Source organism: Aptenodytes forsteri, unplaced genomic scaffold, assembly GCF_000699145.1.
Source record: "Aptenodytes forsteri isolate BGI_AS27 unplaced genomic scaffold, ASM69914v1 Scaffold119, whole genome shotgun sequence".
Classification (NCBI taxonomy): Eukaryota; Metazoa; Chordata; class Aves; order Sphenisciformes; family Spheniscidae; genus Aptenodytes; species Aptenodytes forsteri.
In genome coordinates, this window is record NW_008796165.1 from 1,948,977 (window position 1) to 1,963,560 (window position 14,584).

Below are 14,584 nucleotides of genomic sequence, written 5' to 3' on the forward strand. Positions count from 1 at the left end.
CTGAAAAGCTTCACTTACTTATTTTATTCCATCCACTAATTTTAATTAACTACCTAAAAGTTAAAATCTTCTTTTTGTAGTATCTGTTTCTCACATCACTCATTCACTTAAGGTTTAAAGTACAGTACGTTCTTCTCTTGAAGGGAGAAGAAACCTTCAGAAACCACGGAGGCACTAGTCTCTGTGACTGAATGACTCTTACTGTAATACTGAAATGAATTAATTTAAAAATGCTGAATGATGTGGTGTCTTGTACAGGCTAGTGTCAAGTCATTTAGTATAAAAAATAAGAGTAAACTTAAGAAACATGCTATTCTTAATACAGATAGACTCCAAATATATATAGTGCTTTCTAAAGCTCGTTCTTAGTTCCTGATGCAAAGAAAATAAAATCTGTGATGTAACTCTGGGTACTTAGATCTGGAAATGTAAACAGTGTTATCACAGGATGGAAAGAATGGGGGGAAAAAAGCATCTTGAAAGTAGATCTCAGAAAACTGGATCAAAATGGAAATGGGTCTCATTAAGGTACTAGCTACGCTATTTTCAAGCTTTATCACAGACAAGAGAGGAGGCTGCTGTGTCCCTAATCACTATTAGAACAAGGTTCATGGAAATGAATAGTTTAATTACTAGTTGCTTATGGCAGGACTTCCAGAAATATGGCTCTGCTATGTGATAATTATTTTATGGAGCAATCCAAAAGAGTGAAGTAGTTATCCCTGCAGCAGAACAACTGAATCAGCAGGAATCCCTGCTGATCAGTATCAATCCTTAAGAAGTGGCTTTCCTTTTTAAAATATTGGTCCCTCAAAAACCCATTATAATCAAGGTTTTTCACCATCAGTTTCTGTACTATACTGAATTGTTCAAGTGTTCGTCTGGAAGATTCCTGGCAATTAATATGATTTAAGAAATTACAAGAGTGTTTCAGTACTGGGATTGTGGAAACACGGAATTACATTCTGTAGAATGGAAGTTTTCCTACAAAGAAAACTGCTTCGGGTTTTGTATGTGCTAACAATTTAGTAACCAAAACTGAGAAAAGTAGGGGATATGACTGAGTTTACTCAAATTATGCATCTTTAGTTGTATGAGTTTGTTTTGTTTTGGCAGAGGATGTGAGAGAATTTTCCTTGGTAATTCCTCACAGATCTTTCAGAGAAAATTATACTGTAGCTAGATAATTTAGAGATGGTTGCTCTGTGATTGCCTCACTGAAGGATGGAGCTAGTTTTGCAGCGGACTAGTGAGCAAGGTTCCAGTTACTTTCTCTTTACCATCATTAGGCTTTTTCAGTTTTGGAGAATGTTGGCGCAACTGCAGGAGGTAGTTTGAATCATAATTCTTGTGCTTATTTACAAAGAACCTTGGAAGATGGATAGTAAAATTGTCAGGCGCTTTTTTTAAAATAGTCTTGGAAATTATGCGAATGGTGTCTTTGGCTTAATGCGGCAGAAGTATTATGTTACTGTTTGAGACAAAGAAGCCAGAACAGACAGAGATTTCAAGAAAGTTTTCAAAGTGTGCGTTATTTGGCTTACTGCTTTTCCAGAGAAATACTTGGCTTTATTACAGTCATGCAGGGCCTGAGAACTAAAAGCCTGTACAAACCTGTGAAAACAGTAGTGGTTCAAAACTTAAAAGAACGTATGCAGACATATTGTAATGTGATGGGTTAAAAAGTCGTGTTGGAATTTAAAAGGACGTGCAATGGTTTGGAGAGAATACAGTACTGCAGCAAATCTGAAGTACCTGAACATGGAATATGCAAACTGTGTATTTCAGGATTAGTATTTTCAATTTTTTCTTGGCAATGTAAGACCCCAAAATGCACATTTTCATGCATTTCAATACTTCTGATATTCACTTGATAAAATTGCACTGTTATTCCTGGGCTTCAGAATATATTCATTCATAAAAACTGAATATGGAAGTTAAATAGCTCCAAGTTAATACATTTGTTTAGCAGAGGTACAAAAAAGTGCCAGGAAATCTTTTTGTCTGAACAGTTTGCTCAAACCCCCCTTTTTCTGTCTTGAATTATTTCATGATAATAGTGCTATATAGCCACAGATCAACATCACATGGCATGTTTTTGAATGATCCTGAAATTCTTGTAATATTTTACGTGTTTCCATGAAGACCAGAGGTATCGCTTCTGAACCATTTATCTTCAAGTCCGTGATTACTTCAGTGAGGTCACATGAATGTTTTAAAGAGGGAAGTAATTGGAGTTCAATATTCTTGCTTTGTTTGTTATTTCTCCCCAAGTGTAATTTCTTCTCTTTCCATTCAGACTTAATTATTTAAGGCCACCTCATTAAGATGATTTCTTCCCCCACTTTACACATGTGAATCATCATTAAATTAGCACTTCATCTAAATCGCCAACACTTGGTTGCTTTTTTTCTTCTATGTATGTAAATGTTTTAAATGAAATGATTATTTTCTTTCAATTTCATTTAGAAAAGCAATCACTTAAATACAATTTGAATAAATGAGGTAAAATGGCTCAACGAAAGAAAGGCAAGTATTTATTTAACATCTTAGAAGCAAATTTTTGTGTATGCTACTGAGCCTCTGTTACCGTGACTAGAGTTAACTCCAGAGTCTTGTATAGAAGTTTTGACACCTGCTGATAGAAAAAGGCTTTCTGTTGTCCAGGTTAAATCATCTCCCCAGATACCATTAAGCTCTTCTGTGTTGTTACAGCTGCATCTACATCAAACATGTTAGCAGCCTGCCTGTGTTTCATTTCTCTGGAGGGTGCAAGGCAGGCTTCTGCATAAGCAGTGCTGTCAGCCCACCTGACCATGGCCAGAGGTTGCCCAGCACAAAACTAGGCAGTAATCAGATACTATCTGTAAAAACTAAGTAAAGATCTTAATTCTACATATGGTGATTCCTGTAAGCCTGTAACAATCTGAACTGCGGTATTGTCTCAGGCCAATTTTGAGGTGCCTTCACTGTTTTCGTAAGGTATTTCTGGTTTGGTTTTCGCCTGTTCAAGAATAGCCCCATTAATTATCTTGCTTTATGTGAAGTTATTTTGTTTAGAAGAAGCTGGAGCACTTTCCCAGTAGTGAAAATATTCTACTACTGTTCCAATATTAATGGCCTATTTAACAGGCACTGTAGGTCTTATTTGCATGTAAACCTGAATATGTGCAGACAAATTTAAATAATAATAAATCCATAACAGAATTGTATCCTACTGTTTTTAAACAAGCTCAGTATTTTAAACTTCAGAACGTATGGCTATATTTTATGTTTTCAAATATTATATTTGGGTGGAAAGAAAATCACCCTTTTTCATGGGGAGGCAGCAGTTTAATGTCTAGGTAGAAACTTAACTATTTGATGGTATAAAGTCTGTATTTTGCCTTGAGGCTGTTTACTCCCCTCCACTTAAAGCTTTACCCACTTACCAGTGCAGTCAATTGAAAACTTGCATTAGCTCAGTAACCTCTGGATCTTTTCTGAAATACCCATGGAATTCATTGTGTTAGGCTTGTCTTTGTTTTAGCAATAAGAGAACAGAAAGAAAATTTACTGAAATAGTGTAGTAGTGAATAGATCTTACCTGATTTTAGTATACGTTAGGTTGCGTTTTGCGCTGAACTAAAATACAGTTGTATTAAATGTCAGAAAACATTTTCATGAAAAAAGTTAAGTTGATACATAGTAATTTGCAACAACAGGGGCCATGAGTAACTACATGATTCAGAAGCTGAAGTGGACAACTGTAACTATAAAGCCAATAAAATGTATTAAATGTCATTACCTATTTTTTAAAGGCTGTGTTACAATATTGTATGATTTCCTGACTCTGAGTTAGCTTTATAGAAAACAGTTTGGGAAGCATACATTATTTGGTACAGGTATGATAGTCACCTCAGTGACTCTCAAATGTATCTGTTAAATAAAAAAACCAAATTTGTGTGTGCATCTGGGACGGCAGGTTTGAGGGAATGCTGACACTTTCATTCAACTTCTGTATTCTTAGAGGAATATCTTTTGTATGTATTTGTTTTGCAAATTACATATTCCTTGGTTTATTGTTACGTAATTGTTTTGTAAATGATTCTGGTATTCTGCTCGAAGTTGAGGCTTATATGAAATGTTTAGATACAGTTTCTAAGTCATTCCTGTCCACCCTGTGGGTGGTTGAGCAAAATGTTAAGATTCTGTGGTAGTTATTTGTATTGGGGTAGAAGGAAGCTGATTTTGAAGTGGAAGAGAAACTAGGTCATTTTGTTTGGCTTTTTTTTTTAGCTTTGTAAGCAAAGCTTGTTGGTCATAGCTATTGAGAATATGAATAGCTTGTCCCTGATACCATATTGTTTTACCTAGTATAGAATTTACATTTAAAGGCAATCACTGGGGGTTTTAAATATATATATTTTAACGGATTTATATAAATTAATCTACTACTTAAAATAGATTTGATATAATTTTTTATCTAATTCAGTAAAAATGTCTATGAACTGTTTCAGATAAGCTATGAAATCTGGTAGATACTAGTAGATAATCATGGCTAGTATTTAGATTGGGGGGTGTCACTTCTAAGACAAATTTAGTGAGATGTTTTCCTTTGTCTCTGTAGTTATCAGAGACTGTTACAGACGATTGCTGTACTCGAGGCTCAACGTACTCAAGCAGTTCAAGACCTTGAAAGTTTAGGCAGACACCAGAGAGAAGCACTGAAAGATCCTATTGGATTTGTGGAAAGACTCCAGAAGAAGGTATTTCAATGGGCTTTTCTTAAGTCTTACTCAGAAAGTTTTTTTAATAACTAGTAATTAATCGTCTATAGAAATCAGAAAGTTCTATATATACTTGCGTAAACATTATGAGTTTAAAATCCTTTCTATGTTGAGCAAAAATGGCCCTTCGCTTATTAAATCTGTAAGACGTAGGTCTTCAATGATTTTATTAGATATGCTTTCTTTCCTTTTTTTGGTATGTAGAAATGTAATCTTTAAATTTGTAATTGTAATGTAGGTATTTTAAGACAACCTGAAATCTATACGTGACTGGAAGTACTGCATAGTAAGGCATCAGATCAAGAATTCATAACTTTTCTCATTAGAGAAATTAAATGTTGTGCTATAAGTGAATTTGGTAGGGTACTTTTTAAAGAGCAGGAAATGTAGTTCATAGCCTAAAACCAAAATGAATGCTAGAAAACATACCTGAGTTCTGGATAACATAATATTGTCTGATGGAGGAGAATTAATTTTGATAAGGAAACACTTTCTTTTCAAGCTTTAAAAAAAAATTGTAGTAACAGGGATACTAAAAAAATGTTTTAAAGCTTGAATACTTTCTTACTGCCACGTCTACCAGTGACAAACACGCTTGACCTTCTAGTCTGGTAGCAACATGTTGTGTTTCAGTGAAGAATGAAGTGGGTATTTTATGGTGCTCTTTTCCTAGGTTTGTAGAGACCTAGGTTTAAAGAGAGGTCTGAGGTAAGCCCATTGGTTTCAGTAGTTGTCTTTCCATTAAATTTTGAGCTGAGTTAATAGCGTGCATGATGTAGTAGTGTTGCATTTGATAATCGTTTTATGGGGAAATACTAATGCTAGTTGGAAGTATCTGGTGTATTTTTGTCTCCAAACCAAAGGAATGATACTCTTAAGATTGACCTTTAAATAAAGTGGTGAGCTTTTCAACAGTTGTGTTCTAGGCAGAAGACAGCAAAATCAGTGTAAAATATACATTGATTTCTTTGATAGGAGGAGTTTAGGTTTATCAGATGATAAAACTCCAAGTCCTATCGTTTTTTGTGTTAAGAAAGGTACAGATCCTGGGCAAACAGTATGTTTAAACAAAATAAAAGACAGATAGACAGTAACAGGATATTGAAGTCAGAAACACCTGATTTCAACTGTGAAATACGCGCTTTAAAGTTTTATGCTCAGTAAGCCATCATTGACCGTGCCGCTGCATATTTTACATGCACTGTTGTGTATTATTCTTGGAAGATATCTTCTCCTTAAAAAGACTGTGTGCTGCATGACGCTTTAAAAATTCTGATTTTGAATTCTGCTGTTAGCTAAAAATCAGTATCAGGTTTCATAACTTTTCAGGATTCGTAGGTTTTTGTTTGGGTATCAGCGATTGCGTTAAATATTGCTTTTTTTTTTTTTCAGGTTGATATGGGTCTTCCATATCCTCAGAGAGTTGTTCAGCTCCCTGAGATTGCCTGGGACCAATACACCACTAGCCTTGGAAACTTTGAGAGAGAATTCAAAAACCGAAAACGTAACAGTAGGAGAGTGAAGCTGATTTTTGACAAAGGTAAAAGGAAAGTGGGCATACGTTACAAGAAAGAAATGACCAGTGTGGTGGTTTAATAATTCCTTTTTTGTGTTGCTTACAGTAGGTATACCTGCTGCAAGACCAAAAAGTCCTTTGGATCCCAAGAAGGATGGAGAGTCTATTTCATACTCTGTCTTGCCTTTAAGTGATGGTCCAGAAGGTTCTACAAACAGTCGTCCACAGGTAGTTGTTACAAAAGGAAAGATAAAATTTTACAAAATTTACTTTTGAAATTTTTTCTTTTTTGATATGGGTATGTGGGTAATCAAATGTTAAAGTTGATGATGGCATTTCATTCATGTACTCAAATCAGAGAACTTATTTTTGGTTTAGGCAAATTTTATTTCAAATTTTCATGCGTTTATTTGGTTTGGTTTTGGTTTTACTTGGGTAGGAAAAGGGTTAAAATCAAGTTATCCTAATTGTACTTTTTCTAAACACATATTCCATTTTATATACTGTATTTGAGCAGATGATAAGGGGACGACTTTGCGATGAGACCAAACCTGAAACTTTTAACCAGCTGTGGACTGTAGAGGAACAGGTAATGGGAAACTTCCATTTTGTAGCTGTGGTAACATACATGAGAATAAAAGCAAATTGTGTAATAATGTTTAAAGCATTTAGAAGTTCAGAGTCACATGTATGTAGATAGTCATCTTTTGACAACTCATACCTCTTACTAGGAAAATGTATTTATTTTTTTTCTCCTGTTGATTTAGAAAAAACTTGAGCAATTGCTTCTGAAATATCCACCAGAGGAAGTAGAGTCCCGACGGTGGCAGAAGATAGCTGATGAACTGGGAAATAGAACAGCAAAGCAGGTAACAAGTAAAACACTTGGAGAAGTAATCCCTTTTGATTTAGAAAAAACTTGAGCAATTGCTTCTGAAATATCCACCAGAGGAAGTAGAGTCCCGACGGTGGCAGAAGATAGCTGATGAACTGGGAAATAGAACAGCAAAGCAGGTAACAAGTAAAACACTTGGAGAAGTAATCCCTTTCCTTCACTACTTTTTTTTTTTTTTTTTTTTTAAAGAAAAAACTTTTAGGAAGCACAGGTAAGTGTTGAAGAGAAACCTGGATACAACCTCTTAAGTAATTTATTTCTAATTTGACATTTTTTTCTGTTAAAAAAAAACAATTCATAAACTGAGGAATTAAAAAAGAGGGTTTATTTTTATAATGTTCATAATTAAAGCAATAAAACTTATTTTTCTAGAAAAAAGATTTGACTGTTTGGGATTGTTTGAGTGGTTGTGCTGGGGGAGGAGGGATGGCACTGCAACCTAGCAGTTGATACAGATTCACAGAAGATTTATTTGTAGGTGTATTTTTTTTTTTTAAATAGCAATCAATAAAATCCAGCATCTTTTCAGTAATCACTTTTTCTTAAAAATGTAACAGCAGGACCTGCATTTCCCTAATAACAATGCAACTCTTGCTCTCGATCTCAAATACGGAATTTTAAAAGTGCCCCAAAGCCCACGACAAAGCTCCCAGACCTAGTTGTTCATTAGATTTTGACAGCATGCATTTAATTCTATATAGCAAGTATAGTGACACCAACTGTTCTCAGATTGAGTTACATTGGAGTGCTGAATTTCCTGCACCTCAATACTGTAGAATGGGCAGACATTTTAATACTCGCAGACAGAAGAATTAGTTCTGTACTGGGGCCAAGATCCACAAAAGGACACAGATGTGGAGACACCGAGTGTTTCTGCATCTGACTTGTTGGGGTTTTTCCCCTAAAATGACATAATTTCTCCATTTTGACCAGAAGTAAAAAATGCTGAGGTTCTGTGTTCACAGTATTTTAATTTCTCCTATTTCAGTTGTACGCTTTCAGGTAAAAGTATGCTTAAGTATTTCAGTATACAAGATTACCTCATCACTGATCGTATCTATACTTACAGGTATATTTCTCCATATCTGAAAAAATGAAAATATATGCTTACTTATTTCATAAATAAAATGTAGAAGTACTTTCTGTATGCTAACTATGCATACTTTATCTGTCATTGTTAAGAAAGAATAAGTTTAGCTTCAGCAGGTAACAAACTACTAAAATTCTTTCCTTTCTATCACAATTTTTGCTAGATTTCCTGTGTACTTTTAAACAAGGGTAGTTTTTTTTTCTCTGAAAGCCTTCGAAGTGTCTGGAAATACTACCAGTGCAGCATTGCATGATAGGTAATGGTTAGAGTAGCTGTCGCAAAGTAGAAAATGGGGGTTTCTTGTCCTTGTACCAATGTAGCAATGCTGGCAAAACTTTGAAGTGAAGGCCTGTTACATTTCGTTTGACATTTAATTGTCGCATGTTGTTTTTTCTAGGTTGCCAGTAGAGTGCAAAAATATTTTATTAAACTGACTAAAGCTGGTATTCCAGTTCCAGGAAGAACTCCAAACTTATATTTATACTCCAAAAAGGTGAGACAATATTACAGCAGAAATTCTGTATTTCTGTTTGCATTTACGTGCAAATTGGGTCTAAACCATTAATACTTTTGATTTAAGTCTTGATTAGTGCTTTCTTACTAACTAGTTCCACCTTGCATGATGCATTTCTTACTTATTAAAGTAATTCTTTTCTTTTGCCATTAGCACTGTCGAGTGAGTTGGGTGTTATCCTAGTTTCACATCAACATCTGTTAACTACCTCTCTATCAGATAATCTCGGGGACAAGAAGTGTCAGAAAAGAGAACATAGCAGTCAGATTGCAGGCTGAACCAACAGGGTTGAATGATTGGTCTTGGGGTACTTTTTCCTCATTTGTAAGCTTACTGTAATTGATCTAGAAGAGCATAATGAGAACCCTGTTGGAAGAAGATAAGGAGCCCTGTAATTCATATTGCACAGTCATCTTCTAATTAACAAAAACAAAGAAAATTATGCATAACTGAGCATACTGAACTAGCACAAGCATAGGCTTAAGACTGAAATGTCATGTCTTATTTTGATTTGCAACATACATGACCATTAAAATAGAATGGTCATATAAATGACCATTAAAATGCGGTGTTTCTCCTGATCTTGGAATGGATGAGAAAAGAACGTGGTCCCGAGAAATCTTCTTAATTTGCAAAGTAAAAGACTCTAGATTTCTGTGCAGACTGGTCATATATTTTGATTTAAATAATATAGTACTCTTGGGTACTAATGAGGACCCTAGACATTTGAAAAGGGCAGTCTCAGGTTTTGTGGGGGTTTTGATTGTTGTGTTTCTTTTTTTGTTACCATTGTGTTTGCAGAAGTTCTTTAAAACCTGTTACAATGGCATTTTGTAGAGTAACATTTCTTTTTTGCATCCAGGTGTCCGTGATGTTTTCTGATTAAGAATAGAGTAAGCCTTACAGTGATTCTGCAAAAAGGCAAATTTGCAGATTTAGTCCCTTGAAAGTTTGGGAACAAAAGTTACTGCCAGAGGGGCCTGATAGAAAGATCTACCACAGCTCATCTCTAATGATTTAAAATGTTACACACACCCAGTTGTCTCCTAGTATTCTCTGAAGTTACTGCAACAATGTATCAGAGGCTTTCCAGTTTACCATCCATCATGGTAATGCCATTTTACTTTCATCAGGAATTTAATCTACTATTCTGCTCTATAAATAGAGGCAGGGAAGGTACAGGCATGACTCTGTCTGGCGCCTTGTCTATTGGAAAAGCACTTTCTGGCAGAAGAACCAAAAAAACAGCTGGAAATGTTGGTACCTTAAATACTGTGGTGAGATTCATCCGTTAGAACTCTAAATTACTTGTACAGTTTACCATACTGTGGGGCTAATTTCAAAAGGGGTTGAAAATTTAGTTTTGAAAATTATAATCCTTTGAGTTCTTTATGTCACCTTACCATTTTAAATGGCCTTAGTCACATGTCTCCTCTTCTTTCCTCTTAGTTTTGTTTGGAAAGACTGTTATTACAGAATGTGAGCAATGCTGCCAGGCAGCAGATCACTGTATTTGATAAATAGTGGGAATATTTAATCAGTACGTGTGTGACATTTTAACCATATTTTTCACTAATTTGAACAGTGAACACAGCATAACCAAGAGTGAAATATATTTTTTATAAAATTCTTAACATTCTCATACTACAATGGTAATGCTACCATCCTACAGATTTTTCTTAAGCTTATATGTAGAACAAATCTAATACTTACGTCTGTTTTCACAGTATGATTCATACCCTTATTACCAAGTCATAAGAGTAAGGTCATTGTGCCCTGGTTTGTATTAAGGTAGCATCTCTATTTTATATTTGTATCCCACGTAAGAAATACAGCAGATGAAAAGATCAAACAAATAGCGTATGTGGGGGAATTGAGCTCTCAGTCTGCTAATATAGCTGTCTACTTAGAGCACAGATTGACAGCACTGTACCAGGCTGTAGCTATTCTGAAGTCTCCAATGGAGATAACATAATGTGGCAGAAAGGAAATGCACAGGGTATTGGAAGCCTGGGTCATGCTTATGCTGTGCTCATCCTTATTTTGATATTGAGTATACACATACACTGTAAACTGCGGTATCTGCTTTATTGCCAATAATAGAAGTATGAAAATTGGATGCTGATACTTAAAGCACATATCTATGGGAGAATAAAAACCATAGATATATATAATGTAAATAATTGTGTCAAAAGGGATGCTTCACGAGAAGGTACTTGCATTTCTCCATGGGGATTGCCCAGGATGCTTTTTTAAAATGGTTACTGGGGAGGTGAGAAGCCTATTCAGTTCTTGAACATCTTGTTGAAGTTACTGCGTATATCTCCTCATATGGCATAATGTCTCTTCTGATAAGTGATACAGGAAATTAAACAGGATGCATCAGTTTATTTTCCTGTATAACCATCATCTGCTACTGGTGAAAATAAAACTGAATCAGAGATTTAGGACTCTAGTATTCAGTTCTTCAATTATGGCTTATCATTTTCAATTTAATGCTTATATAATATCATTCGTGCACCTGCTTTTAAGCTTAATCCAGAAGATATATTTCCCACAGGAAAAATGATTTTTTAACTGTCTGCTTTTATGTAGTATTTAGTTCATTCTTTACCAGAAGTAGAATCATATTAAAAAGAGAATTCAAATCCTCCATTAAATTCCTAGGTCATAACTGTATGCATAACAGTGCTACTATTTAAGTGTAGACACAGTTTTCCTTTCTTGATTTCCAGATCTAGTATTGAATGCAGATCTGTTTTCTGTTAACAGAAAATTTAAATCACTGTGTCAGCTCAAGCTGAAATACCGTCTTACCTTATAAATGGAAGTATTTGGGGGGGGGGTTGAAATCTTAAAGGGAACCAGAAAAGCAGCAAAACACAGGAAGTCAGTGATCATAAGGCAGAAGGTGGAAAAATTCAACACAATGGATAGTACATTAGTCTTAGAACAAAATGTTTGGTTTTATTCTATGCACTGTAATTGTTCTGCAGATCTGACGTCCCAGCTTCCAATCGTTACTACAGACTTAATCTCTTCCCTTAAGAGCGAATGGGGCTAGTCTCAATTCCTTGTTATAGTTCTGTCTGTATAGCTACATTCCATCTAAGATAATTTGTGTGATTTTTGCCTTTACTTTTTAAACTGTGCAGAATGGTAAAATGATGCTAGATCCCTCTTTAGAGGTTGAATCCATCTTTAGACATAAATGGTTGTATTATAGTATTACCGGTTTGTAACTGACTTAGAAGAACCTTTGGGATAAAACGCCTTGTGTAAGAAGAGAAAGTATTAACTATTGTAAATATTCCTTATGCTTTATCTGTATGACAGAAGCTAGACACAGTGTAAGACAATCCTCTCTTACGATTATTAAAAAAAGCACTTTTCATACTTCTGGATTTTGATTCACACTGTTTTCTTTAAATTGAGGAATGTAAGATTTGACATTTAAGATGTCAAAATGCTGGTCTGGAAAGTAGCTAAGTAAAAAGTTGAGTCGGTTTCATGCGCCCTAAATTCTTCTTTTTTGATATTTAATATTCTTCCATGGGGAATAAGTAATAGGGTCTGAGTGCCTTTAAGTAATCTTATTTTAAAACTGTGGTGCATTCTACACCTTCAGACAGCATTAAAGTTGAAAGGTTTTAGATATACACTAATGGAGTAATTTATCTCATCTAACATTTTTTAGGTTCCTTTTCCAGTCAGTGGCAATGAAAAAGAACCTTCAGAGAGCAATTCTTTCTAACTCTTAGAAACTTCTTTTATGGCAGAATGAATTGCGTTTTCTCTCCCTGGACTAGGAAAGAAATCTGGACAATTAGAGTAGACTTAAATTTTTCAAAGGCACAAATTAATACAAGAAGTTGATGAGAAGTGTCAAGCGTGGACTGGTCTTTTGGATCTTGGACCTGTGCAAAACTACTTCTTTGTTTAGTCTTGCACTCGCACCACTCATGACTCTTGGAAGTCTTTTAATATGTTTGCACTTTGGTTCTCAGTCTTCAAAATTGTAACAGCTTTATTTTCTGTTTTTCTATTGTTGTCTGTCTTATTTATTTAGATGGTCGGGTTTTTATGGTAAGGGCTCTTTCTTACTGGGTTCTTACCAAAGAAGTGTTGCACTGTTCATCTGATTTCACTTGTTATGGGGGAGAAAAACTCCAGCTGTATGAGGCTTTGATAGAGAGGTTTAACTAAAAATAATTGGAAAGATGATAGACTCTTTAGTGCAAAAGAGCAAATTTCTGGCAAGGTTTTATTGATGAGGATTACTTAAATAATAACCAAGGAATGTTTCTTAAAATATATCATTTTTTCACTGTAGTCATCAAGTAGACGGCAGCATCCTTTAAATAAACATCTTTTCAAACCTTCAACTTTCATGACATCTCATGAACCTCCAGTTTATATGGATGAAGATGATGACAGATCCAGTTTTCACAGCCATATGGATACTGCAGCAGAGGAGGAAGTATCGGTATGTCATTTAAATCAGTCAGAGAATAGCTTGCTTACTGTCATTTTAACCTTGTTTAATGAATAATATGAGGATTAAGCGTCTTTGCCATAAACTAAATATCATCAAGTAAGTATTAAATTGAGGTAAGATTCATAAGCCATTTTGAATTATAAACACATCATTAATATAAAGGCCCCCAATTACAGAAAATTTAGACCAAATCAGAAAGGAAGTATGTAAAAGAAGTAATAAACAGTTTTGTCCTGAAACAGCGCTAAAAGGTTTTAGTTGCATATTTTCAAAAAGTGATCTGACATGAGATCAGTTTGAAAATCAAATGAACTATATAGTTATGATTCTGGTTAAAGATGTGTTGTATTAGAAAAGTTACATAGAGCCCTGATAAAATTTGAATGCTGTTGGCATCATTGCTTTTTGTCTTCCTTCACTGCCTGAATTAATTACGGATTTTTTAAAAATCTGCTTCAAAGTGTGAACTAACAGACTGAGTTGTCAACCAGCAAACATATGTGTTCTTAGAGGCAAATTCTAGTAGACATCCTAACCCATTGTATTATTGCATCATGTAGTGTTCCACTTTCCTAATTTATCACATGTGATGATACTACAGGAATTTAGACATGCGTCTTTCCCACTTCCGTATAGAGGGACTATGTCCTACCACTAGGATGCTGGGCAAGATTCACAGCTGGTGTGAGTCACTGTGGCTTTACTGTGCTTAGACTGAAGAACCGGACTTGTTAAATTTTTTTTTTTTTTTTTTTTGGTGAGCCTAGTGACATCTTTTGTGTGAAAAGCTTGTTGCATAACAGAAGTATTAAGGCCACCCAGTATAAGTCCATTCATTTTCTTTATTGACTTTTTTACATGCACTACATAATCTTCCTTAAATTATTAAATTTGCTCATCTATTACTCAGTCTTAAATCACATCTTCACTCATGTTCTGTATTCTCTCTCTGATGGTCTTTTGGTTCATCTACAGACATTCCTGATAACTTTGCGTATTCCAATAAGAACCTTAAAAGGCCTGGAAAGAAAAATACATATTAGAAGAGATGCAGATTACTATTATTTATCTCAATGGAACTGTTTTTGAGCAAACAGTATTTCATTCTGTATTGTTTTTAAATACATATTTTCTAACTGTTCCTCGTATTTTCCTAAAACAATTTGGTTTTGCTATGGTGTCCTAACTCTAATAAATATATGCACCATATATTAACTGGGATTTATTTTAATTTGGGTAGAAGTTGCTGGTTTACTTTTTTGCAGTGTTAATGATGGACTTGTGCCCCCCCCTTTTTTTTTT

The 14,584-nt window shown here is 34.8% G+C and overlaps 1 protein-coding gene across 1 annotated transcript in view; it reads left to right on the top strand.

The window, feature by feature from the left end:
• ZZZ3 (zinc finger ZZ-type containing 3) overlaps positions 1–14,584 on the top strand; it is a 37,436-nt gene that overhangs the window by 16,304 nt on the left and 6,548 nt on the right. Inside the window, exons 3-9 of the mRNA XM_009287268.1 lie at positions 4,610–4,748; positions 6,162–6,309; positions 6,392–6,513; positions 6,803–6,874; positions 7,053–7,154; positions 8,668–8,763; positions 13,118–13,270. Of these exons, the coding sequence (XP_009285543.1) occupies positions 4,610–4,748; positions 6,162–6,309; positions 6,392–6,513; positions 6,803–6,874; positions 7,053–7,154; positions 8,668–8,763; positions 13,118–13,270 (832 nt within the window). The remainder of the gene's footprint in view (positions 1–4,609; positions 4,749–6,161; positions 6,310–6,391; positions 6,514–6,802; positions 6,875–7,052; positions 7,155–8,667; positions 8,764–13,117; positions 13,271–14,584) is intronic.